Source organism: Dermacentor andersoni, chromosome 1 (genome assembly GCF_023375885.2).
Source record: "Dermacentor andersoni chromosome 1, qqDerAnde1_hic_scaffold, whole genome shotgun sequence".
Classification (NCBI taxonomy): domain Eukaryota; kingdom Metazoa; phylum Arthropoda; class Arachnida; order Ixodida; family Ixodidae; genus Dermacentor; species Dermacentor andersoni.
Genome location: NC_092814.1, coordinates 156,472,633 through 156,497,845, shown reverse-complemented (window position 1 = coordinate 156,497,845; position 25,213 = coordinate 156,472,633). Strand labels below are relative to the sequence as shown.

The following is a 25,213-nucleotide window of genomic DNA, read 5'->3' as shown; positions in this document are numbered from 1 at the left end:
AGTTTACGGAAGGGGTCGCCACAGATAAATATAAAGTTAGAATCTGATATGCCTTACATAATTTTTATTAAAGTACAACAAACTACGTTGTTAATATTACACTAATAAATTTTATTATAAGTTATATGCGTATATTTATGAAACGTCTTTTTCATTTTCTTCTGTACCAGGAACAGGCTTGACAGACGAAAACAGTGGACCATAGCAGTGGACCACTCACACGGCTCATACCACGACAATCAGGATCGCGTTCTGGAGGATGCGCGCGTTGCTGCGTACTAATTTAGTGACTTCATGCAGTAACCCCCGGGGCATCGAACGCAAATCAGAATGATGGCTAGGCTTTCCCTTTTCAAGGCGACCAGCAGTATGATCAGCAACACAGAAGAGTTCATCTGTCCCATTTGTTTGGAGATTTTTCAGAAGCCAGTCACGATCAGCTGCGGCCACACGTAAGGATCGCTTTGTTCTATTCGACGCATGGCTCGCGTCGCAACGCGTTCGTGCTGCTGCGTACTCTTGCACCTCTTGCCTTTGTACATTGGTTTACTCTTTAATGCTTGTATGGTCACAGGTGAAGAAGAAGTTATTTTCGCAGTTATTATTTTTGACTACTTGATTATTTTCCGGTAATTCCCAAGTGTTTGTTCGTTGTGCGTTTGGACCGTGGTTACTTGAGCTCGCTGCCAAACGCGTGGCTTTGTTCTAGAATTTGTACGTAACAGTGACAGCTAAGTGTCTGTGCGTTTTTTTCTGAAAGCGCGAAGCAAACAGCTGATTCCAATGACTGCGGAAAACCCGTCGTGAAGCTGGAAAGGGAGTTTCGGTTTGGCGTTCTTCCCTTCGGTCGAAGTGTGCTGTTGCTATGCGGGGGGTCTTGGACATCTTTCAGATTGCTGGGGACCGCGTAAAGACCAGCCTTGAGCCGAGACGCGGACGTAAACAGCAGAGTGACTGGCGAAACGCAGTTAGAGAACTGTTACGCAACGATGCGTGCATCCCGTGTTACAACAGTACGCATACGCAACAGCTGATATGCGTATTTCAATGGAACAGAGGTGCGTGTTACCACGAGCTTCCGGCGCAGTTCGATAGGCAGCGCGCGCTAGGCTGCCGTGTGTTCGATGCTCCGAGCTCTCTTTTGGGAAAAAGTAGTGTCACAAATATTTGCGAACGCTTTGGCCAGTTCTTAACTCCAACATATGTACATGTATACATATTTTCCTCGTTTTTAAATTATTTTTGTCGTCTCGCAACGCTTTCGTTTTTCTATTGACGGCACGTGAGAACGCGTAGAGTTCGAAACAGCTGTTGTTCGAAATACTTCGTTTTGTTCTGCGCTTTTTCTACGCTAGTGCACATTGCGGCAAAATAAATACCCTGTGATGGAAAATGCGCTTTGGCCATTGCGAAGCGCTGCTTTTGTAGGAGTGCCGAAATTCGCTTGTCGCATCGCTTTCAATTTTTCTTGCATTGCCAATGAATTTGCTAAGCTGCTGCTACAATTATACTGTTCATCAGTCTGGTGATGCTTTCGTGGTATTAGTTCTGCAAGGGTCATGATTTATTTCGAATGTGTGTTCGGTAAGTTAGTTGAGGTGTAGTGAAGCATGCGAAGTGCCTGACCTATTTCCTTTGGAGTTAGTATGGCCTTCATAAGTTAAGCTGACAACTTCCATAGAATGTTTGGTAAAGTAATTGTCATAAACTTTTCATGATGGTAAAGGCATTGACAGTAATGTTGTGATTAGTCACCACTTCGGTTACTTATATGCGCTGCAACACATTGTCTCGTATACCACAGGAGACCTTTACAATCAATCATTTTATTTCTATTTTTTCAACAAGCAATTGCAATATTTCAGTTCTTTTTGTTGCATTTCGATCTTATATTTCCTATTAACCCCTTAAGTGGTTTTGATGAGCTCAGCTCATCATGACAATAATCCTGTTTTTGAAGCAATTTGGATGAACTCTGCACGTCCACTTAGTATTTCTTCTACTGCATAGACGGCTGCAGTGCCAGGCTTTGCAATCTGTGGTTATTTCGTTCTTTTTTGTTGTTGTTTTCAGTGCCTTGAGGGCCACATTGATTGTCTTCGTGTTCTACAACATAGACGTCAGACATTTTGTCTGCACTGGAGGGGCATGTTTATTGCTGTACTTGTTTTCTACTACAAAGATGGCAGCATTTCGTCAGCGCTCAAAGACAGCGTTTTTGAAATAACGTTTTTTCTTTTTTCTTCTTTTTTTTTTTCACCTTTTGACAGATTTGGAATGATGGTGATTGCCACTGATGGCTCATATGCGAGTCGCATGTGCAAAGGAAAGCCACTGCTCAACTCTTGACAGTGACTTTTGGGTGAATTGCACGAAGACAGGACAAGGAAGGAAACAAACATGGGCGCAGACTATCAACATATGATTTATTCTAAAATACACAGAGCATATGTACTGATGCGAATGCACATGTGGTTAGCCGAGGAATGAGTCTGTATCTGTTATCCAAGGTAGTCTAGCTCCTTATCTGTCAGATCGATTAATGGGATGCTGACGCAATTGTCCCTTCGGTGGGTTGTGTGGGCCTCAAATATTTTGCGCGTGGGGCGATTGTGGTATGTCTTCAGTATAGTGCTATGCGCAAAATCTGGTTTGCAACTGCTGCACGTCGACACGTGCGGAGCCAGATTGCTTCCTTGGCCAGCTCTGAGTGAACAGGCAGTCATTAACACAATGCCTCGTCTGTCCGATATACGAGTGACCACATGACAGAGGGACATTGTACACAACATAGCTGAGGCAGTCCACTAATTTTTTGCTTTTTCTTGCACTTTTCGGTCGTTGCATCATCTCGGTTGACCAGCCTGCATAAATGTGCTAGTCTGTAGGGCACCGAGAAAACAACCCACACCCCAGCGCTTCCAGCAATTTTCTTCATGTGATCAGAAATCTTTTGAATATACGGTATGACGGTAGCCTTCCGCTTGTCATTGGTGATGGAGAGCACTGTTCATCCGATTTGCATTCCGATTAGCATCTCTTGTACAAGCTTCTCTGCAATGCTGAAACAACAAAAACTCCAGGAAGCCTGCTGATCATAACCAACCAACTCGCTACTTGAAACTGTTCCCCATTTGATGCACACATGACCTTTTTAATGCGTTCCCTAAGAACAGCTGTTGCCACTCCCCGTTTCATTGTCTTTTAATGTAAAAGGTAGAAGACCCTTCTGAAAACGGGGGGGGCGTAAGCCCAGCATACGTGATCACTAGCTAGGTGAAGTCTCAAATCAAGAAACCTTATTTCTTGATTTTAGGGGAGGTCTCTCGTGAGGACAAGGTCGGTCATAACCGATGCGATCAAGTCATAACGGCAATCTACCTCCTGGTCATCGCAGTCTGTTTTGTTGAAAATCACAATAGTCCACAAAATGGAAGATTCTAATGATGCTTGTGTCTGGCAAGGCTTCCAGAAGTTGTCTATCGCTTCTGGCCAATGACAGGTCACTCAAGACCGATGCCAAGCTTGACCCTATACGGACACCCTTTCTCTGAACATACAGCTCATCCTGGAACTCAACAAATGTATACCTCAAGTAGAACGTCAGGATGTCCATGAAGCCTCCGATGCTTCTGGAAGCGAGTAGGCCCAAGTGAGTCAGTGGCTTCCATAACAGCCACACAAACCGATGCAACAGGGAGCGAATAATATAGGTCCTTTACGTCAACAGAAAATATGTTTACCTTACCAGGGTACCCGTCTTGAAGGTAAGTGGACACTTCCTCAAGACTGTGAACAATGAAAGGGTCATCAATAGGAAGCACATGTCGATGTGCAGCGATTGAAAACCAGATTTTGTGCACAGCACTATATTGAAGACACAAGAGTCGCCTCACGTGCGAAATATTTTAGACCCACGCAATCCACCGAAGGAACAATTGTAACAGCATCCCATCAATCGATCTGACAGATAAGGAGCTTAACTACCTTTGATGACAACAGATATACTCATCCCTCGACTAACCACGTGTGCATTTGTGTCATTATATATGCTCTGTGTATATTCAAATAAATCGCGTGTTGATAGTGTGCACTTGTGTTTGTTTCCTTGTCCTGTATGATGGAGCTAAGCTTGAAAATAAGCCATGAAAAAATAAAGCAAAATCAGGTCACTTTTGCTCAAAATAATTAAGCACCTAAAGGGGCCTTGAACCACTTTTTATCGAAGTGGAGAAAGGCATCTGAAGTGAAAATAGGCTATGTAAAGAATATTGTTACATAGGAAGACGCAGATGAAAAGCTATATACAAGTATATCTACAAGGAAATATGGCGCACTTGGCCAAGAGGCAAGAGCCCGCACTAGCCTCTAATCGTCGTCGTCGTTTTCACACTGCTCACCTCTTCGTCATCACAAATACTGTTCTATAGCACTACCCCCGGCGGCAAAAGCGCCGTCCCGGAGTGACTAAAGGCCGGACTCGGAAGCAGTGTATTAGGCCTTGAGCCTACTGATGTGCACGACATCACTAGATGCCAGAGTAGAGGACGAGGTTGAACTCGCAGGAGCAATTTCGTACTTCACAGGAGTCGCCTGGTGCAGCACGTGGTAGGGCCCTGTGTATCGCGAAAAGAGCTTTTCTGAAAGTCCGACGTGACGAAAGGGTGACCACAGGAGCACGAGCGCACCAGGCGAAAACTGTACATCACAGTGGCGGGCATTGTACTGACACTGCTGAGTGGTTTGTGAGTAGGCCCAAGTGAGTCAGTGGTCAGTCGAGTACGGGCAAGCTGGCGTGCATTGTCGGCGAGGGCGATAGCGTTGCGCACATACTCGCTTGTTGAGATCGCAGCAGGAGGAAGTGCCGTGTCAAGGGGCAAGTTCGGTTCGCGACCGTACACTAGATAAAATGGAGAAAATCTGGCGGTGTCGTGCCGGGAAGAATTATACGCAAATGTGACCTAAGGAAGGGCAATGTCCCAGTCGTGGTGGTCCTTGGAAACGTACTTGGACAGCATATCGGTAAGAGTACAGTTTAACCGCTCTGTCAGGCCATTGGTTTGAGGATGGCATGAGGTAGTCAGCTTGTGTTGAGTGGAGCAGGAACGCACAATGTCGGCGATAACTTTTTAGAGTAAGTTACGACCACGGTCGGTAAGCAGCTGTCGTGGGGTGCCATGAAGCAAGATAATGTCATGCAAGAGAAAGTCTGCGACATCAGTGGCGCAACTGGTAGGGAGAGCCCGCGTGATAACGTATCGGGTGGCGTAATCAGTTGCGACGGCTACCCATTTAATCCCAGAGGATGACGTGGGAAAGGGACCGAGGAGGTCTAATCCAACAGGAAAGAACGGTTCCACAGGGATGGTGATGGCTGGAGATGACCGGCAGGTAGCACCTGAGGTGTTTTCCGACGCTGGCAGGGATTACAGGCAGCAACATAGCATCAAACGGAGCGAGCGAGACCAGGTCAATAGAAGCGGCGGCGGACGCGGTCGTACGTGCGGGTTACCCCAAGATGTCCTGCAGTGGGTGCGTCATGCATCTCAAAGAGCACAGTCTGTTGTAGATGTTTTGGCACGACAAGAAGAAGATCAGATCCTTCAGGGAGGAAGTTCCTTCGATACAGAATGCCGCCCTGGAGGACATATCGGCGAACGGATGCGTCGGTAAGTGTAGAGCGCAGACGCTCGATGAGTGCTCGCAGCGATAGGTCTCGGTACTGCTCATCAGCGATGTTAGCGAAGGCAGACACAGAGAAAATGTCGTTGGTGGTACTACTGTCGGCGGCGTCAGGCTCGTCTACTGGGTAGCGAGACAGGCAGGCAGCACCCTTGTGTAGTTGGCCAGATTTGTAGGTGACAGAATACGAATATTCTTGGAGGCGTAAGGCCCAGCGACCAAGTCTTCCTGTAGGATCTTTCAGTGAGCATAACCAGCAACATGCGTGATGGTCTGTGATAATGGAAAAGGGTCGGCCATTAAAGTATGCCTTGTCTTGTCTTGACAAGGCAGTGGGGGAATACGGCATAGGCACTAGGAATAGCAGGGGAGAGTTATTAGTAGAGTTTGCGAAACAGAATAATATGCGGATAATGAATACCTTCTTCCGCAAGCGGGATAGCCGAAAGTGGACGTGGAGGAGCCCGAACGGCGAGACTAGAAATGAAATAGACTTCATACTCTGCGCTAACCCTGGCATCATACAAGATGTGGACGTGCTCGGTAAAGTGCGCTGCAGTGACCACAGGATGCTAAGAACTCGAATTAGCCTAGACTTGAGGAGGGAACGGAAGAAACTGGTACATAAGAAGCCGATCAATGAGTTAGCAGTAAGAGGGAAAATAGAGGAATTCCAGATCAAGCTACAGAACAGGTATTCGGCTTTAACTCAGGAAGAGGACATTAGTGTTGAAGCAATGAACGACAATCTTGTGGGCATCATTAAGGAGTGTGCAATAGAAGTCGGCGGTAACTCTGTTAGACAGGATACCAGTAAGCTGTCGCATGAGACGAAAGATCTGATCAAGAAACGCCAATGTATGAAAGCCTCTAACCCTACAGCCAGAATAGAACTAGCAGAACTTTCGAAGTTAATCAACAAGCGTAAGACAGCTGACATAAGGAAGTATAATATGGATAGAATTGAACAAGCTCTCAGGAACGGAGGAAGCCTAAAAGCAGAGAAGAAGAAACTAGGAATTGGCAAGAATCAGATGTATGCGTTAAGAGACAAAGCCGGCAATATCATTACTAATATGGATGAGATAGTTCACGTGGCTGAGGAGTTCTATAGAGATTTATACAGTACGAGTGGAACCCACGATGATAATGGAAGAGAGAATAGTCTAGAGGAATTCGAAATCCCACAAGTAACGCCGGAAGAAGTAAGGAAAGCCTTGGGAGCTATGCAAAGGGGGAAGGCAGCTGGGGAGGATCAGGTAACAGCAGATTTGTTGAAGGACGGTGGGCAGATTGTTCTAGAGAAACTGGCCACCCTGTATACGCAATGCCTCATGACTTCGAGCGTACCGGAATCTTGGAAAAACGCTAACATAATCCTAATCCATAAGAAAGGGGACGCCAAGGACTTGAAAAATTATAGACCGATCAGTTTACTGTCCGTTGCCTACAAAGTATTTACTAAGGTAATTGCAAATAGAATCAGGAACACCTTAGACTTCCGTCAACCAAAGGACCAGGCAGGATTCCGTAAAGGCTACTCAACAATAGACCATATTCACACTATCAATCAGGTGATAGAAAAATGTGCGGAATATAACCGACCTTTATATATAGCTTTCATTGATTATGAGAAAGCGTTTGATTCAGTCGAAACCTCAGCAGTCATGGAGGCATTGCGGAATCAGGGTGTAGACGAGCCGTACGTAAAAATACTGAAAGATATCTATAGCGGCTCCACAGCCACTGTAGTCCTCCATAAAGAAAGCAACAAATTCCCCATAAAGAAAGGCGTCAGGCAGGGAGATACGATCTCTCCAATGCTATTCACAGCATGTTTACAGGAGGTATTCAGAGACCTGGATTGGGAAGAATTGGGGATAAGAGTAAATGGAGAATACCTTAGTAACTTGCGCTTCGCTGATGATATTGCCTTGCTTAGTAACTCAGGGGACCAACTGCAATGCATGCTCACTGACCTGGAGAGGCAGAGCAGAAGGGTGGGACTAAAAATTAATCTGCAGAAAACTAAAGTAATGTTTAACAGTCTCGGAAGGGAACAGCAGTTTACGATAGGTAGCGAGGCACTGGAAGTGGTAAGGGAATACATCTACTTAGGACAGGTAGTGACTGCTGATTCGGATCATGAGAGTGAAATAATCAGAAGAATAAGAATGGGTTGGGGTGCGTTTGGCAGGCATTCTGAGATCATGAACAGCAGGTTGCCATTATCCCTCAAGAGAAAAGTTTATAACAGCTGTGTCTTACCAGTACTCACGTACGGGGCAGAAACCTGGAGGCTTACGAAAAGGGTTCTACTTAAATTGAGGACGACGCAACGGGCTATGGAAAGAAGAATGATAGGTGTAACATTAAGGGATAAGAAAAGAGCAGATTGGGTGAGGGAACAAACGCGCGTTAATGACATCTTAGTTGAAATCAAGAAAAAGAAATGGGCATGGGCAGGACATGTAATGAGGAGGGAAGATAACCGATGGTCATTAAGGGTTACGGACTGGATTCCGAGGGAAGGGAAGCGTAGCAGGGGGCGACAGAAAGTTAGGTGGGCAGATGAGATTAGGAAGTTTGGAGGGTCAACATGGCCACAATTAGCACATGACCGGGGCAGTTGGAGAAGTATGGGAGAGGCCTTTGCCCTGCAGTGGGCGTAACCAGGCTGATGATGATGATGATGATGATGATGATGATTAAAGTATGGGCGGAACTTCGCAACCGCCCAAACTAGGGCCAGACACTCATGCTCAGTGATGGAATAGTTGCGCTCCGAGGATGAGAGGAGCCTGCTGGCATAAGTGATAACACGGTCGTTGCCGTGCTGGTGTTGTGCCAGTACTGCGCCAATTCCGTGACCGCTGGCATCAGTACGGACTTCGGTAGGCGCAGAAGGATCGAAATGGGCCAGGACGGGAGGTGTTGTGAGAAGGTCGATTAGATGCGAGAATGCAGAGGCTTCGTTATCGGGGCGTCTTTTTTCAAAAGCTCTGTTAGTGGTCGTGCTATGGCCGCGAAATTTTTCACGAAACAGCGGAAGTACGAACAAAAGCCGATGAAGCTGCACACGTCCTTGACACACTTCGGAACAGGGAAGGGCGTAACAGCATGGATCTTGCCTGGGTCCGGTTGCACTCTGTTTGTGTCAACGAGATGTCCAAGGACGGTAATCTGGCGACGGCTAAATTGGCACTCGATGTGTTGAGTTGCAGATCGGCTCGACGAAAAACGTCCAGGACTGCTGAGAGGCGCTCGAGGTGCGTAGCAAACTTTGGGGAGAATACTACAACGTTGTCAAAGTAGCACAGGCACGTGGACCATTTGAAACCGTGAAGAAGGGAGTCCATCATGTGTTCAAAAGTGGCAGGAGCGTTACATAGACCGAACGGCATCACTTTGAATTGATAAAGACCGTCGGGTGTTACAAAAGCAGTCTTCTCGCGGTCGAGATCGTCCACGGCAATCTGCCAGTAGCCGGAGCAAAGGTCAATAGAGGAGAAATAGCAAGCACCGTAGAGGCAGTCAAGGGCATCATCAATCCGAGGTAGGGGATACACGTCCTTTTTGGTAACCCTGTTAAGGTGCCGATAATCCACGCAAAAGCGCCATGAGCCATCCTTCTTTTTTACCAGTACAACAGGTGACGCCCATGGGCTACATGACTGTTCAATAATGTTCTTGGCAAGCATTTTGCGAACTTCTGCGTGAATAACTTGACGCTCAGCCGGTGACACTCTATACGGGTGGCGATGAATAGGAGGGGCATCGCCGGTATTAATGCGATGTTTAACAGCTGTAGTTTGGGCCAAAGGATGATCTTTAAAGTCAAAAATATTGTGGTAGGAAAACAGAACGCGGTAGAGCTCACGAGCGTGCTCGGATGGCATGTCGGGCACAATCATTTTCTGTGAGTCGGCAATGGTACAAATTGCCGACTGCGATGGTAGAGGAGGATCGGCTGGATTGTCGTCTACTGCAATAGATGCTACTGAGAGTGATCCTTGAATGAGCAAAGCTGGGCCAGAGACATCCCACGTGGCAGCACTTGTGTCGTCAAGCCAAAATTGACCACTGGCAGGCAGACGCAATTCGCCGTAATAGATAAAACTGTATGAGGTACTGTGATCCCGTGTGTAAGGAGGACGTCTTGCATAGGAGCCGCGATGTAGTGACCGTCGGGCACTGGTGGGAATGACACTAAGTCAACCTAAGTCGGTGCTGAAGGTGCCAAGCGAACGAAGTCGACGGAACTGAGGCGACTGGGGTGTGGTTCAGCAGGATCTAGAACAGGCAGGTCAAGGCGGAGAGTACTGGCGGAACAATCGATGAGAGCAGAATGTGCGGAGAGGAAGTCTAAGCCGAGGATGATGTCGTGGGGACAGTGGGCGATGACTGTGAATAGCACGATAGTGGAGCGATCGGCAAAGGAGATGCGGGCGGCACACATACCAATTACGGGGGCTGTTCCGCCATCGGCGACACGGACAATAGGCGTCGTGGTGGGTGTGATTATTTTCTTCGGGCAGTTACGAAGGTCAGTGCTCATTACTGACAAATGCGCCCCAGTGTCTGTAAGAGCAGGTACAGAAACACCGTCGACTTGCACGTCAAGAAGGTTCAGGTGAGTGGTAGAGGATTTGGCGGCGTAGGGAGCAATGCAGCGTCACCTCGAGGTGCTGCATCGTCTAGTTTTCCAGATGGGGCTGGGGAGAGCGAGATTGTCGTCGTTGGGGCAAAGGCGAACTAGAATAGGGGCGGTTCGGTGCAGGAGAATCAGTGGCGGCATTATCGGAGCGTGCGGCATAGGGACGAGAAAGGCCACCTGGTGGGCGAGAGTAGGTAGTATAAGGAGACCGGGTCGGGGAACTCCAGCGACTGCGACAGTGCTGAGAAATGTGCCCAATTCGACGGCATTGAAAACAAATGGGCTTGTCGTCGGCAGTGCGCCATTCAGATGGGTCGCAGAAGCCGGGTGAGTATCAGGGCGATGGGCCGAGCAGATGGTGTGAAGATCCATGTTTGTGAACTCCTGACGGACAACTGCCTGGATCAGAGAAACTGTGACTGCAGGTGCGTTGGAGGAGCTGGAGTCGAAGGCAGCCGGATAGGCGGCCTCGATCTCATGCTGGACGATCCTGGTAACATCGCCAGTATTGTTGGGACGAGGAGCGTCGGCACAGGAAGATGTCGCTGGGGTTTTGGGCAGATGGGCAAACAGCTTTTAGCGAGTTCCAGGCGGCGGCACTCTTCTATAACTGCATCCACCGTCGCCACGTTGTTGAAAACGAGCAAGTTGAAGGCGTCATCGGCAGTGCTTTTGAGGATGTGGGAAACCTTGTCTGACTCAGTCATGTGTGCGTCAACTTTGCGGCACAGAGTCAAAACGTCCTGAATGTACGTGACGTAGGGCTCTGTTGACGTCTGCACACGGCCGGATAACGTCTTCTGCGCGGCAAGTTGGTGACCGTAGGGGTTGCCAAACAAGTCTTCGAGCTTTTGCTTAAGCAAATCCCAACTGGTGAGCTGATCTTCGTGCGTCCGAAACCAAACTCGAGGTGTGCCACCAAGGTAAAAGACTACGTTGGCGAGCATGATAGTAGGGTCCCACCGGTTATTGCGGCAGACGTGTTTGTACAGGCTGGTCCAGTCCTCGACGTCTTCCCCATCTTTGCCCGAGAATACGCCAGGATCATGGGGAGCGGGGAGAGCGATGTAGGTCGTCAAAGTGGCAGCAGGTGTCGGAGGTGGCTGAGTCAAGTTTTCGTCACCGGGAGCCATGAAGGAAGGCTCGACGTACCGTCCACTGCGAAGCTCCGTGACGAGGTACAGGGAACGTCCACCTCCACCAGATGTGTTACGTAGGAAGACGCAGACGAAAAGCTATATACAAGTATATTTACAAGGAAATACGCCACACTTGGCCTAGAGGCAACAGCCCACGCTAGCCTCTAATCGTCATCGCAAATACTGTTCCGTAGCAATATGTTGCCACAAAAACTACTTCAATGCATTCAATCCATGGCGAGCTTTTCAAGTTTCATTTTGGATGTTAACGTGGAAGCTGCAACTTTTAATTTTGCTGCCTACGACGCACCAAATACGGTTGGCCTCAGGGAGCCTCAGTGCATTCACTTAGCAGACTCGTCGCTGCCCCCTCGGCGGCTGCGGCATCTACATTATATAGCTGACTGCAGCTATTAATAGCAGCCACGTATGGGAATCCACTTTATTATAAAATAAAGCATCCAGAAGAGAATGAGGAGAAGGCTTCTGTTGAAAAGAGAGCGTTTGAGAGAAAGGTGACATTGCACTCTGCTTGCGAGCTCCACGCGCCGTGTATGACAACAAAACTTGGCTGAGATGGTCACCGTAGCGCATACTGCCCGCTGACTGTGTTATTTCACCAAACCCGAGGAGTGGTTCAAGGCCCCTTTAAGGGGTTAATAGACTAGTTGTAACTAAACAAGGTGAAGGGTGCACAGATAAAAAGTGGGCAAAGGCCTATTTTGATTGTACGTGAAAGCGTTGGCTCCAGGTGACGGCTTTCCTTTGTTTTCTCTGTTGTAACTGCCTAGTGGTGGCTATATTTTGCACTTTTTGTTAAATATTACATTAAAAAACTGTTTCACACAGTTATGTATGAACTAAGCAGGTACCATCACTCGTGGTGTTCAACAAAATCAACCATGCAAACAGGGTGTGTAAAAATGTGCATGTATTTGATCAGCTGTGTATTTTTCTTCATCTTGGACCGCGTGTTGGGAGTCGGTATAGTGAGCGGTGCATCCTGTCCTCGTCTTCTTTTTTCTCATTGTATATTCATGTTGCCAGGACTATATGGGGACCTAATTTATTCTTGAACTCTGCTCTACTTTTCCTGAACCTGTACTGTTATGTTTCTTCAGAATATTCTTAGTATTAATAATTTAATGTTACGTAAAAAGGAGTAGCTGCCGTCACCGTTATTTGGCGACTAACTTTCTTTTGTGGTTATTTCAATAAGAAAACAAAAAAAGGGCCAGTGTCTCTTTGTATCTTAAAGTATTTAAGCCAGTTCCTGACTGCATATTGACGGTGCTTTGTTTCTGCATTCTCGTACCCGCCGTGGTTGTTTACTTGCTATGTTAGGCTGCTAAGCACAAGGTCACGGGATTGAATTTAAGCTACAGCGGCTGCATTTTTGTGGGGGGGGCGAAATGCAAAAACCTGTGTGCCTAGATTTAGGTGTATATTAAAGAACCCCAGGTGGTTCAAAGTATTCCGGAATCCCCCACTACGGCGTGCCTCCTAATTGGATTGTGGTTTTAGCTTGTGAAACCTCATAATTTGATTTTTTTTTTCATTCTTGTTTCACGCAGGCATACACTGTTCCATCAGAACTGACTGTTTCTCATTTTTGGTTACGGTGTTGTACAGTGTTGTGGCCCTAAGGGAAATGCCATTGCAGTTTTTGCAGTGGGTGCCTGGCCCAGTGCAAGCAAGATGATCCCAAGTGCCCACTTTGCCGGTCCACCTTTGATCCTAACAAAACAGTGCGGGCCAAAGACCTCGCCAAGAACATTTCTTCACTCAAGGCTGCCTGCTCAGGCTGTAGGAAAGTGGTAAGCTAACTAGCACTGTCCAGTGTGGCCACTAGGTGTTAACCAAAACGGGCTTGCTCAGCTCTCGCTGTCCAAGCTGCGGGCCCACCACAGCAGCTGCTCAGATGAAATGGAGGGTGCTGCAGCCGCGCCTCCCGTGTACCAGCCTCCGCACAGTCAGTCATCTGGCAAGGAAAACCGGTTCACCTTTCCTTGCCCCTACTGTGAAATGGACAACCTGGATCTTGCTGCCCTAAGGGACCATTGCAATGCCAACCACTACAACAGCCCGCACTCTGTGGTGAGTCGTTACGTTGTGGGATGTTATTCCTTGTAAAAAATAATGTTTGTGCATTCCTTTGCTGATAATGGTGAAGGGGAAGGTGTTTAACAGAAAATTGAATTGTTTGCATACACATCAAAAGGTCACACGAGGAGGGGGGGGGAGTGATGTGCATGTGTGCATGATTGTTGTTTTCACTTGTAGTTAGCTATGCAAAAAAGGCCCTACATGTACTTTATTCAAATGCACACTTGAATAACATGCGCCTGATTTCTGTGATGAGAACACGAAAAAATTGTGAATACCATTTTTTTTTTTACACACTCTGGCCTGCACACAGAAATTTGTTATTTTGTTCTGCTTGCACAAGTCATGCGCAGACACAGTGCATTTTTACATGCAAATTGCACATGCTAGCGTCAGGCAAAATTTTGGATACTACCTAGTTGCCATGCTAGTGGGAAAAAGAAACATTTTTGTCAGTGACATGCTTTGCTTTTGCCAGCATGCCATTTGTGGCGAATGTGCACTGGTAGCTGTATCGGTGCTGCACACCTCGAGTTTTGTCATCAAATCTAATTAACTACACTGCACTTAAATCTAGTGGATGCAGACGGTCCATGTGGCAGTAACACAGTGTGCACGGTATGTGCAGCTCGCTGCTGTTTCCCTGCAGGGGCGTCTGCGTCAGCAGGTGTTTGGTGTGTTGCGACACCACGTACCCAATCACATGAGTGTGATTAGCGACATCATTGTTTGATGTAATGTGATATGTGGACAGTGGGACACATACGTCCCGCTTTTTGACTGCCATTAAAACACTGCGCCCCATCAAAACGGTGGCAATCATGCTGAGGTGTATAGAAATTTTGTTGCTTAAAGGGACTGCCAAGCAGTTATAGTAACACTGCCCCCCCCCCCCCCCCTTTTTTTTTTTTTAATTGTGATGCAACGCTTACCGGTCATTGTCCAATCTTGCAGTGGTAACGTAGGAAACATTGAGGAAGATTCATATCGGGATTTTTCCATCGGCAGTTGTGGTCCTGTTTATGAAGTCGTACACTGGAAACATGCTGGAAACAGTGATATATGAGCGCGATAATGGTTCTACAGCGGCATTGGTGGATAGCAGACAAGTGCAGCCCTAGCTGTAACAAATTATGTTATCATGTCGTCGATGGTGCGATGACATTTTGTATCTCGCCGCTCACAAACTCGCACGTCTACAAAAGCACTGATGTGCACCGTCGTGCACTTGAGGGATGCCATGGCTCACTGCTGTTCTGCAGTGCCACTCATTGCCGCGAAGGCGGTGCTTCTTGTTAGCATGAACTTCTCTTATATCGTAATATGCATGGAATAAAGAACAAACCTCTATATAACATAAAGGCTGCGATTTTAAGCAATACATTTGGCGCACTTAATAACAGCCGACTTATGCACAGTAATCTACAGTTATGTGGTCGGCATCCAGTTCTAGCGTTGAGGTTTCACCGGAACATGGCACAACAGACCATTCTTCACGACTTTCTGTAGCAATTTAATATTACAATTCCTACTGTGAATGTCATGCTCTATTGTATCGCAATAAATTGTGGTTTGTGTTCATTTCATTTCCATCAAAATCTCATGACATGTTCTGGGCAGTTGTTCGTCCCTTGAAGTGTTCAAAGAAGCTTCAAGCAGAGTTTCATGTAACAGACATTGCCTGTTTCATTGCAGGCTTACCTTTTCCATGGTAAAAAGTAAATGTGACCGCAGCTTGTATTTGTTTAGTGCGAAGTGCTACAGCATTGCGAAAACCTTGAAAAAGAAAGGGTGGGGAGAGAGAGGTGGATTTGAGGTACTGCAAAGTCAAAGTGAAAATTAGCAAAAGAGTTTTAGTAAGGGTTCCCTGAACTTTTTCGTTGAACAGCAAAAAATTGTACCCTCCCCCCCCCCCCCCCTTCCCTCCTGTCCTTCCCACCCAATCAACTTTCATTTCCACGTGTTCTGGCTGTTTGCATTTAGCTCCTTCAACGAAAACAGCTATGTCTATCTGGTGAAATGCTGTTCCTTTGTTTTGCTACTGTCATTATCATGGTTCCCCATATAACAATACTGAAAGCAGCTATTTATCATTGACAAGCTGCTCAGTTGACCAGGTGTCCAGTAGTGAATGGCATGCATGCATGTGTCAAATAATGCAATGTAAGCCTTTTATCACCAAATGGACTCCACACAAACTCATTTTGGCTGGAAATGAGCAATATTTGATATTTTTAAAAAATGTATGATTTGAAGACCCCCCTATAAATTCACTTTCACTGAACCTTTTCAATTAAAACCAAATTCCCAGTGCAAAAACTTTTTTCATTCTGCTCTCTCTCTCTCTCTCTATCTATATATATATATATATACACACACACACACACACACACACCAGTAGCACTTAACCTTATGCGTAGTGTTGAAATAGATATTGTGGTGTGGTAAGAACGGTATGTGTGGTTTATTTGTGCAGGTATGCCCGGTGTGCGCATCCATGCCATGGGGGAATCCTCACCAGAAATCCATCAATTTTCTAAGTCACCTCAACCTCAGGCACCGTTTCGAGTATGACACCTATGTGGTGAGTAAACTCGACTTTGTGGCACTGTCTCCAAAAAGACTTGTAATGGTTTTGAAAGCAAAAGAAAAATGCTGGGTATCTCTATACTTAGTGATAACCTAAGAATTCAATACAAGCTCAGCTCTCAAAACCACACTACACCTGCATTCTGTGCTTCCAATACATAGTTCTCTGCTATGACATCATGGAAATGCAGCCCGCTGGTGCATTTATACAAATTCTCGAGCTATGCAGCAGTGTATTTGCTGCTGCAGTCTTGTGTTGTTGCCAACTGCAGCTCTACTATTTATTGGGCATCAAGTCGTTTGCTGATGTGCATTGCTTACTTGCATTAATAAAGCAACTGTTTGTAGGCATTGAAATTGTGAAGAGGCAAAAAGAAAAGAAAATGAGGTCCGCAGTTCTAATTTAGATTTTTTTTTTTTTTTGCACTTAATATTTTGAGCACCATTAAGATAAAAGAGTGGTGTGGAAGGTATTTCTTTTTCTTGTTTTCATGGTCATGCTTAAACATTCTGCGACTCTGTGCATTAAAAATCAACAATGCAGTCACAATGGCTTGAAAGAGTGAAAATCATGTTGTGCATCATATTAGAACAGTAGAAAAATCGTCAGTTTCTGTAGTCTGACAAATTACTCATGCACACACACTTTCCTGCAGCAACAAACACGTACGTATGTACGTGCATGTGTGTTAATAATTATTCATTATTAATTGTTATGCATGTTGCAGATTGGCCAGCATAGACTAACTGATCAGCACCATAACATAGCAGTTGCAAGCCTTGTTCTCTCCGAGAAAGACTTCTTTTAAATGCCTTAAATTCACAGCAACACTTTGCGGGGTGTTTTCCAGCCATTTAGGCCTGGTGGACATGGTTTGCCGTTTTGTTTACTGTAGTTGCTTCTATAATCAATTCAAAAGGCCATCCGACTTGCTAGGTTCATTCTCCAGTAATAAGGCGACATGTTCATTGGCTTGGTAGTTGTGAGTGATAACTCGTATTTTGTAGTGATGCAGGAAGCGACACAACTTTGACGTTCCAAAGTTTATTTTAGTCTACGGAGACTGCATGGCAACGACAAATGCTGGTGAAGGTAAGGCTTGTGCAGTAACATTAAGTTACTGAAGGAGTACATACTGTTTTGAGATGACTTCCAAATGGAATGCATCCTTTTCAAGAAGAAATCCTAACGAGATTTTTAAAAAAAAATAATCTTGTGGCCGCCACTATGACAGAATTTATTTTTGACTGCCCTACATACCCTGTCATATATGGGTAAGGACTGCATGGAAAGTAATGCTAGTAACGATTCAGCATTTCATTCGGAAAGCTGAACCGTCACTGGCATTTTAAAATGCTGCTTGCCTCAGTAATGCAGAAATTGCTCTGGGTTTTCTGATGCAGGACTACGGCATCGATGATGACGACGCCCTGCAGCAGGCCTTGGAAGCTTCCCTCAAGGAGAAATAAAGGCCAAAGTGGCATTCCGGCTGTTTGGAAAGACATACCTTTCCTATGCTTTTTTTTACCAGTCATGATCAGCATGAGAGAGGTCTTTCTCCTCAGATGCTGGGTGCCACATTTTTTTTTCTATTGCAGTTTTTAAATATAGGTCTTCGTTGCTGCAGGAACAGCACTATATGTTAGCAATGTTAGTAGTGTCTCTCAGAGCTGCAAGTCTGACAAGGGTCATGTTTGGAAACAGCATCTTGCTTTCTATCTTTTTATTAAGGGGCTGACAAAAATCTTTTCAAAGCAATTGAAGATTCATTGTCAGAATTAATCTGATTAACTAGTTGGTGGTGCATGTATTGAACCACCAACAAAGTGAGTGGGGGAGGGAGGCTTCACCCATACCCAGCTACATTGCCTCCCAAGATTTGCGGTGTTCTGCAGGATTTTCACGCCATGCTGCACCAATCAGGGAGCCATTGTTGTGCTACACAATGAATTTAAATTTTGCTGGTGCTTAAGGCACATTTTAAAGATATTTTATGGATACGAAGTTTAATACATTTGACTTAGTCCGATGTTATTAGAGCACCGTGTAATTGCATAGTGCATATAAGTAAGGACAATGTTCCACTGCAAAGTGTTGCAGCCTTCTCTGCCAATCTAGGTTTTCATGTTAACCATCCATCCGTCACCGACTTCTCTCAATATAATGAGATACAGTCGATCCTGGGTATATCGAGCTCCAAGGAGGTCGCGAATAGTTTGATATATATCGATAGTTCTAAATACAAAATTTGCCTATCTGATGCCTATGTGAAATCTCCGCATGTCTCAGACAGTTTCTTGAGGTCATCAAAAGTGGGTATTTACCAATTTGCTACCTACTCTATGGCCATGTTGAATGTACAAAAGTTGACATTTTTTGCACAAGAATGTTGCAAGTCACTTGTGCTGTGGAGTCTCAACGCTAACCCTAAATGTCTCTGTCGCCCAGTTGCGAGACTGGTGCACCTCGCATGCGTTGGAAGTGCTTGGTGTGCATTTTTATTCAGGATGAGGTAGAAATGGACACAGCACAGAAGCAAACCAGCCTGTATAGATACATGCTGTGCCGCGGTGCCATCAGTGCAACCTATACTGCCAAATTCTGCATGTGCCCAGCCATGTGTCCATTACAATACACCGTTGAAACGGCTGATTGTCACACGTTGGCAACAATTCAACCACAGCAGACTGTTCTGTTGCGTTTCGGTTTCAAAACAGACTTCCTGTCAGCACCTGTCCTTGCTTCCTGTCCACCCTAAGCTTCCCTTAAGTCTGCCTGTTTCTTCTTGCGTGCTGCTCGATGCTCCAATGCCTCGCAGTCCTTCGGTTCTCGGCCCTTCCTTTCTGATCGTTGCATCTGTGACTGCCAAAACTACAGACAGTGCTAGATTCAAAAGTGGCTTTTAGCTTGCAGAACATCAGAGTCCATTCCCACTCATGTGTAACTCTGCGAGCTTGAATGAAATGTGTTCAGCAGGGACTATGGAACTCTAAAATGTCGCGAAAAGCCCTTGTCTACAAGAAGATAAACCCAACAGTGCAGGCATGTTCAGTTTGGCAACCCATGCCACAGCCACTTAGTCAAAAGATGAACTGTCGTACATGCTTTCCTGTGGAACGCATACCGGACTGGGAGGCCTTTTGCATTCTTGAAACGGCGCGGCGATCTGCTCTTGCTGATAACGAACAGCCGCAGTTTGCACGAGCCATCTATATGCACCACAAGCGAAACTGAGATGCGCACCCTGTTCTCTTTTCCTCCATTGCATGTACTGCTCTTCAGATACTATCTCTTGCTTGACAGCACCTGCCAAAACAGTGCCGTTTTGAGCTCATCGCCATTAAATATTCCCAACGGTGCGAGAAGCGATGATGTCCCTATTAGAAAAGCACACTTGCAGGGACACGGTGTTCGGGATATTGAATGTGGCAGTGAACGCGATTTCGACTTTTGCATGAAATTTCCGAGGGCATTTTACAACTGTATAATATAAACAACAACCACGAAGGTAGCTGTCGCTGGGACAAGCGGGTCCAGGTTGACGTATATAATATAAACAATAATTTCATACACCCGAGTTTGATATATCCAGGATATACTGTATTTTAATGTTTCGTAAATTTGACTTTTCTTTGTCAGTTGTCGGTCTCTTTAGGACCTGGACAGAGTACAAGAATGTGAATAAGTCTGTGAGCACTATTGTCTAGGTACTTTGTCAGTCATGCATATCATTGACTTAAGTGCTGTCCTGCACTGCAGAAGCATATGAAAGATGTGAATCATGGCACCTTATGTCCACCCACTCACAAATGTGCCAGCTGTAAATGTAGATACATGTTGCTGTTTTCTATGTTGCTCACAAGAATGGTTTGTAGCCCTTGAAACTCATGTGACGCATTTTGGCAAATGTAAAGCACATGGTTAAGTGTGGCCATACTGTATATCATGGTCATTTGCCAACCTTAGAGATGCACCCGGTGTTTGGAGTAATATCTCTGGTTGAGTAAATGACAGCACGCTAATAGCATGTGTAGAATGCCCTTATAAAGGGCATGCTATGGCAGTCTGATGTAGAGTGTGTCATTTTGGTGACACCCTTAAGACCGTGCCATTTGTGTGTTGTAGTAGTGGCTATTGTGGATTGCTTCAAAGGCTGATGTCTTCAGACAGAGTGTATCTTGGCATTGTTAACGAAATGGTGTTTGGAATTACCATCAGTGACTGTTGACTGTTGGTTGGTGCACTGTGCAATGACAGCTTTAAAATAGCTAACGTGTCTTGCAGCAAGTGTCCGGAAAGTTGTATCTGTTAGGAGAGACTGCTTGACAACTTGTTAAGCTGAAAGGTAGCCTTGTTTCATGTCGTAATATCTTTCTTGTTGGCTCTTGGTTACATCCACTTTTCACAGTTCAAATCTCGTGCAGTAGGTAAAGATCATGGCATTAGCCTCTTAAAAGCTGCGCTATTCCAAAAGTGCCATTCGTACATCTTATATTACAGCTACTCTGCATTTAAGTTTTCTCTTTGATGTCACTGTTGACAAGGAGACAAGAATGCAGAAAATAGTTGCACAAAATAAATTCCATACTCCATTGTGCAGCCTCATTCCCATAGACTCATTTGCACAATAAACGAACTGCTGTGGTTCGGGGTGGTATTGGTGGGTAGCATCATAGCTGTGTCAGTGAACAGCAGGAGCCAACCTTCATGATTGCAAGCTTTTACAAACACTCTTTCTTGGACATCTTTCTGTCGCAATCCCCAAGAAAAATATTGTATTTTAACTTGCCACTGGGAGACTGTTGCTGGTTTGTTGCCAGTGTGCTAGTCACACAAGTGATCAGCTGGAGTGGTTATGACGAGTAGGTTAATGCATTCCACTTTTTGTAATGCAGGTACATTACATTTTTTGTATTGTATTTTGTTACTATGCATTAAAGAAAAAAAGTGAATGTCTTGACCTGTACTGTCACAAGTGCAATTGCTTGGACTACTGTAGTCACAATGTACTTAAGTAACTGTAAATATAAAACAAGGTTTTATGCTGTACCATCAACCTATACAAGCAAGCAAGCAAGCTGCTGTGAGCCTTGACCAACCTGTATTTTTCATGCCTTTTATACTGTCTCTATTGTCTACGTACTAATATCTGTGCAGGGCTCATATGTGTAAACTGCCCGGCTACAAAGAGACTTTGTAGTACATTTAAAGGATCATTGCACTGAGAATTTGCTTTTGTCACTTCATATTCCAATTCCTTGATGTTTGCTCAGTGTAAAGGCCTTTCGTTTGCATGACACAAAGATGCATGTGTTGGTCACGTCTAAACCTTGAGACACCATTGTGCTTTGGTCAAGTCCAAAAGCGCCAGTTCACAACAGGTGTGCCACTGAACACAGTAAGGAGTGCTAACTTGGACCTTCTGATACACATTCCCCGTGAAGAAATACATGCAATGTGGACAGATTTGGTCACGTTACAGAATAATCAGAGGTAGGCAGAAGTAAAGGCTAAACCCCATGAGCGCGATTTTGTGCGCGACGGCTTCGAGCGACGGATCGGGCCGTCGCGTGAACAGATCGCTCGGTTCTGCAAATCTAGAATTCGTCGCTCGTCGCCCGGAAGTGCTATGAGCGACTAGCCAATAGCGCGACGCCGGAACTGGATGTACATAACTCAAGTACTTCCGATTGTCGCAGGGAACGAGCAAACGATTGAATTTTTATACGTGCAAGGATAAGAACCTACTGCAAGACTTTCATAAATATTTTATGCTGCTTTTTACAGTAAAACACATCAACTTAAGGTAATAAAGCACGCGTCACACTAGTTTCTGCGCCTATATTGCTGCCCTCATACCGGCAACATTGGGGAGACGTCGCTCGAAGTCATCGCTCGCATGGGGTGAAACTTGTAGGCGACGAGCGAACGCGACAGCCATCTTCATCGCATCGCTTGTCGCTGTGGCGTGCAAGATCGCTTGCATGGGGTTTATACTTATGACTTCTGACACTTGCGCAAACCACAGAACGTTTCTATAAACCATGCATTGCCTTTTCATGCTTTGAGGTTTCCAAGAGCAAGTTAGAAGCTGTCTGTATTCATTGCAGAGCATCATGCTTTGTTCAAGTAGGCTGCTGTTTTAATGTGTCAACAAATGCCATAAATTGGGACTAATAGATGTGAAACATCGTAGACCGGTAAAGCTAATCAGCAGTGAAGTAGCTTGCGTTGCTGGCTGATCTTAATACCAGCCAGCAACACAATCGGCAGTGTCAAAAAGGAAAAGTTTAGAAGACTGGCTGAGCAGGCAGTCTTTCTTTCTCTTCCCATCTGCAAGAGCGGCCAAGCAATTCTGTTTCCATTTAGCCATCTTTGCTTAATGTTTCCGTAGCTAAAGAAAATCTGTTTCAAATTAAACAAAAGTTGATTGATAGGGTTTAACCGGTTTAGAAAATGCCCGTTTTATGAAAGACACCACATTGGTGTGCTCCCAATTTATTTTGACCATGAAATTGGAAGTATGCATTCATTAAAACTGCACTTCGCATTGCACTGTAGACCGGGGGTCTCAATTATGTGGTCTGCATGCAGCCCTCGGACCTCATTTATGCAACAAATGTGGCTCTGCCAAGCGTCCACTCCAATTCACCTTGGCCTATGAAAATTCCCTTTCTCTCTGCCAAATTTCAGTGTGAACCATAGGCAGCCACATACCATGTACACAGCCCAACGTCAGGCTTGAGTTGGAGACCTCTGTTGTGCACATGTGGTGCAGTGTCATCTCATTAATTTCAACCTATTTTAATCAAACCGACGCTGCGGTCCTATCAAAATTTTTTATTTCAATGCAAAAATGCCTGGTAATTCGAATGCTTGGGCGTTTGTGACGGTTAATCCCGCACTGCCAACCATGTTCGCAGCAGCATGCCAACTTGCACACCTGCTGCTACTCCCACCTCCCATTGGAAGTGCCTTATTTCGACGTGCATGACGTGTGGCAAAAATTTCAAAAAAGTTGGGGTGCGGGTTATATGAAAACCTTTTAGTGTGGCTTAATGGCAGCACGTGCTGTGCTGCCGTAAAGCCACACTTGCGGAACTTGTTACTCGTGTTAGCCCAGTGCACATGCACCGCATAATGCAGTGCTGTACACAAGGGCTACAGTCGAATAAGCCTCCTCTAATTCTAAGTTCGTCTAACTTGAATAAATTTTGATGCCTCATCGAGTTCAAATTATTGACATTCGACTGCATTTCTGGGAGTTAAAACAAATTTTCACTTTCTCCCCTACATTGATAATGGGAGTATTTAGTTTTCAACAGCAAAAGATCTGTGCAGCTTGGTCATTTCACACAAGATAAAATTCTAATCATTGCACACACCCCTCCAACGAGCATTGCGCTGTGAATGTGTGGAAATATTCCCTGCTGGCAAATGCTTCTACTAACATATGTGGCCTGCTAGGCACACTCCTTTTGCCACTGCAAATGGCATAGTATGTCACATGTTGACTTTCTTTCTTCCTCCTGCAGAGGAAGGTTGAGTGCCCTTGCAAATTTGACTTCCTTTTTGAAACCCCGAATTTGCTTTACAGCTTTTGTCTAGTATGCCACCATAAGTGAATCTTGCGCATTCAAATGTGTTGACAAACACCACCTTGCCCTGCCCTTGCAGTGTGCCCATGTATGAAGCCTTGTCGAGTATCATTTAAAGCCAAATTTTAGCCAGTGAAAAACAGTTGCTTGAGATTTTGCAGGGGTTGGAAATTTACATTGCCCTTCCACACAATGTAGACAAGTTATTATTTGTTTCAAGTTCTGTGCACTACAAGATGATTTGCCCAGCAATGTTGATACTGGTAAGCAGGAGTTGCTGCTCTTGCAAAAGTTGTGGAGTCTTCCCATGTGGTGTTTAATGGACACTTTTCATTTTTCACTTTTGTACACCGTTTGTAAATAACCTCTATTCAATAAAATTCTTTGAAAGAAATGTGCAGTTTTATTCAAGCCATTGAAACTCCATCCAGCAGGTTTGCAACCTACTGCAAATATTCAGACACTGGCTAACTTTACCGTGTTCACAGGTTAAAAAATGTAACCATATGTTCTTATATAAAACACTCGATTCAAAAGGCACTTCAAGAGATTGTCAGATTAGTACAAAAGCAACACCTCACTAATCAGTTTAGTGAAGATATTAAGCTGCCAAATCAAACTTTCTGAAAAAGATTGAAGTTGCCTCCTTAAGATGGCAATTGTAGGGAGCACCAACATCAGTGATGCCTATAAATGCCTAAACCACTAGGACCAAATATGTGTCTCGCTCCAGGCACTGGACTTCCAAATAACAGCAGCAGGTATGGCTGAGGAACTCTGGCTCAGGTGCATATGGCACTCCTCTATTCAAGCAATGTCAACCAGGCATTACACTGAATTTGGGTCTTGCAAGATCCTTAATTCATGCTTGCAAACATGAACAGAAACTACCATGACTGACAAAAATCATGACTTTATCATGACTACCATGACTTTATCAAAAATCAAACTATAGAATAAGGTTCATTCCATTTTTGAATGCATTTAATAGCATCCCCATCGTGAATTCCCCATGTCAACTAATCGCAGTAGAGGTTCAAGAGCAAAATTGTACACCAGGACAATTAAACATCTGCCAGGCAAAATTTCTAAAAAAGGTTTTATGTGGCCACATACCAGTGGCAACAGCCAGCTGTGCATTTATATTTACGAACACTGGCAACATAATTCATGCCAGACACTTGTCAACAGAGGTTCAATCAGAAGTTTTTAAAGACTGATGCAACATGTTTTAATCATGATTGTTTCTATTAGTACTTGCAACTGTATTCGAAAGGAGCAAAAGCCTCAACCTTGAAAGTTGTCAAAAATTCTCCTGCTTCACCAAATGTGACCAAAATGGCATTTGCATATATTTCGGCCAAAATGGTCGAAATATATGCAAATACTTCAAAATCTGACTGATCTCGTAGATGTGCAAGCCACCGAGGTTTCAACACGA

The 25,213-nt window shown here is 45.1% G+C and overlaps 1 protein-coding gene across 4 annotated transcripts; it reads left to right on the top strand.

Moving 5' to 3' along the window:
• The first annotated feature begins 194 nt into the window (after positions 1 to 194).
• On the top strand, positions 195 to 24,166 carry LOC126547424 (E3 ubiquitin-protein ligase RNF166-like). Of its 4 annotated transcripts, none has more exons than XM_050195426.3 (5): positions 195 to 452; positions 13,142 to 13,295; positions 13,357 to 13,575; positions 16,061 to 16,168; positions 17,578 to 24,166. In XM_050195426.3, exons 1-5 carry the CDS (start codon positions 331 to 333, stop codon positions 17,641 to 17,643), a joined length of 669 nt encoding a protein of 222 aa, XP_050051383.1. In that variant the 5' UTR covers positions 195 to 330; the 3' UTR covers positions 17,644 to 24,166. The 4 variants fall into 4 exon arrangements, with proteins under 4 accessions (XP_050051383.1, XP_054918632.1, XP_054918631.2 ...); XM_055062657.2 differs by lacking the exon at positions 195 to 452 and adding an exon at positions 873 to 1,058; XM_055062656.2 differs by lacking the exon at positions 195 to 452 and adding an exon at positions 5,350 to 5,669.
• Positions 24,167 to 25,213: the final 1,047 nt, after the last annotated feature.

Excerpts from the sequence above, each read along its gene's own strand:
- LOC126547424 (XM_055062654.2), top strand. The coding sequence starts at position 10,350 with ATGCAGCGTCACCTCGAGGTGCTGCATCGTCTAGTTTTCCAGATGGGG. Across the intron at positions 13,296-13,356 it reads GCTCAGGCTGTAGGAAAGTG|CTCTCGCTGTCCAAGCTGCG; the intron begins GTAAGCTAACTA and ends GGGCTTGCTCAG. Across the intron at positions 13,576-16,060 it reads ACAACAGCCCGCACTCTGTG|GTATGCCCGGTGTGCGCATC; the intron begins GTGAGTCGTTAC and ends TTATTTGTGCAG.